Below are 1,812 nucleotides of genomic sequence, written 5' to 3' on the forward strand. Positions count from 1 at the left end.
TATTTTCCTTCCCTCATTCTTTTTCACTGCTGCATAGCATTCCATTGTAATTTTGCCACCGTTTATTGGACCAGTCCTCTGCTGAGCTTTACAGAGCCCTTAGGTGGGATGTTCGTGAGAAACCATGTCAGCAGTGGAGACAGTCATCTCCCTGCTATGCTGTCAGCTTTTGGATGATGTGAAAATGCAAGCAGGCACAGGAAATGTCTCTAACTTGCTTACACTTCCTCCCTGAACCTTTGCGGTTTCACAACTCCTGCAGACACGCCTCCCTCCCCGCCTGCCAGTGTCACCAGCCTAGTGCTTCTGTGAGAAAGTACCATTGTAAGAGGCCAAAGGGCATGATCATTTTCCTCTTTCACCCTGTCTAGGTTGCCAGCAAATCCCACGGGCCTCCTGACGCTGCCCCTGGGGACACAGGTCCCTTGAGTGCTGGAAGGATGAAGGATTCCTGCATCACCGTCATGACCATGGCGCTGCTGTCTGGGTTCTTTTTCTTCGGTAGGCAAGGGAGGAGGCAGGGGAAGGGACATGTGTCTGTGACCAGAGAAACTGCAGAGCTTGGTGGAGCTGGAGTAAACAAGGAGCTGCCCCCTAAAAGTGGAATTGGCCTTAGGGATACGGGGCCCAGGGATCTTGGAAGGAGAAAGTGGGGAATGGGGAAAGAAAAGAAATAAATAGGCAAGGGGTGGAGGCAAAGATAGAGAAGGGAACATAAGAAGGGGCAGTGGGTTCTTTAAAAAGGCAGATGGGGCCGGGTGCTGTGGCTCACGCCTGTAATCCCGGCACTTTAGGAGGCTAAGGTGGGCAGATTACTTGAGGCCAGGAATTTGAGACCAGACTGGCCAACATGGCAAAAACCTCATCTCTACTAAAAATACAGTAAAATTAGCTGGGCGTGGTCGTACAGGCCTGTAATCCCAGCTACTTGGGAGGCTGAGGCATGAGAATCATTTGATTCCAGGAGGCGGAGGTTGCAGTGAGCCAAGCTTGTGCCAATGCACTCTAGCCTGGATGACAGAGCAAGACCCTGTCTCTTAAACAACAAACAAACAAAAGGCAGATAGTTAATGAGTAGCTAAAGCTGGGAGGAGGGTGCTGGGTTCTGGGGCCACCCGTGGTACCACCTCTGTGCCCGTGGTACCACCTCTGTGCGTTTTAGGCAAGTCCTTTCCCCTTTCCAGCCCCACACTCTTCATCTAAACAAATGAAGGCCTGGCCTCCATGACATTCTAGGATGCTCTGAACTAAACTCCACGGCGGGAGAGAAAGCAGGGCGGAAAGGACAGCCTGGGTGTGCCAGGGCGCCTGGGCAGGCCGACTGAGGGGGAAGGGGGTTGGGATCTACCCGCACTCCAAAAGACTGGCCCTGTGGGGTGGGAAGGCAGCCCCTCAGGGATCAGGGGAGCTACAATCTGAGACTGTGGGAGGCGGCGCCTGGGCCCCATGACCGCAGAAGTGGGTGGCAGAGGCGCACCCGGCCCTGGGACATCCCCATCTTGGCCTCTGCCTGGGAACTTGGCCACCCTCTGCCTTGGGGCCCCTTGGGTCTGCTCCTGTCTCTGGAGCCTCTAACTTCTCATCCTTCCTTCTTTGCAGAGAGGCCAAACGGGAAGTTGTGTTCTCAGGCCCTGGGAAGAGCTTTCAGAGCTCTAGAGGGGCCGGGAGTTGCTCCTTCCATATTCCCCAAAGTCAACGCCCTGGAGGGGAAGCGCAGGGTGCGGGTGCGCTCTGCCCGCATGGGTGCGGGCGGCCTGGGGAGCGAGAGCCAGGTGGGCCTGGGATAGGCCACCTGCCGGGCACGTGCAAGGG

The 1,812-nt window shown here is 55.7% G+C and overlaps 1 protein-coding gene across 1 annotated transcript in view; it reads left to right on the plus strand.

Moving 5' to 3' along the window:
* The first annotated feature begins 267 nt into the window (after positions 1–267).
* ITGAL (integrin, alpha L (antigen CD11A (p180), lymphocyte function-associated antigen 1; alpha polypeptide)) overlaps positions 268–1,812 on the plus strand; it is a 67,707-nt gene continuing 66,162 nt past the window's right edge. Inside the window, exons 1-2 of the mRNA XM_011982547.1 lie at positions 268–501; positions 1,600–1,743. Coding sequence (XP_011837937.1) covers positions 441–501; positions 1,600–1,743 — 205 coding nt within the window. The 5' untranslated portion in view covers positions 268–440. The remainder of the gene's footprint in view (positions 502–1,599; positions 1,744–1,812) is intronic.

The sequence above is a fragment of the Mandrillus leucophaeus genome, unplaced genomic scaffold, assembly GCF_000951045.1.
Source record: "Mandrillus leucophaeus isolate KB7577 unplaced genomic scaffold, Mleu.le_1.0 Scaffold24, whole genome shotgun sequence".
Classification (NCBI taxonomy): domain Eukaryota; kingdom Metazoa; phylum Chordata; class Mammalia; order Primates; family Cercopithecidae; genus Mandrillus; species Mandrillus leucophaeus.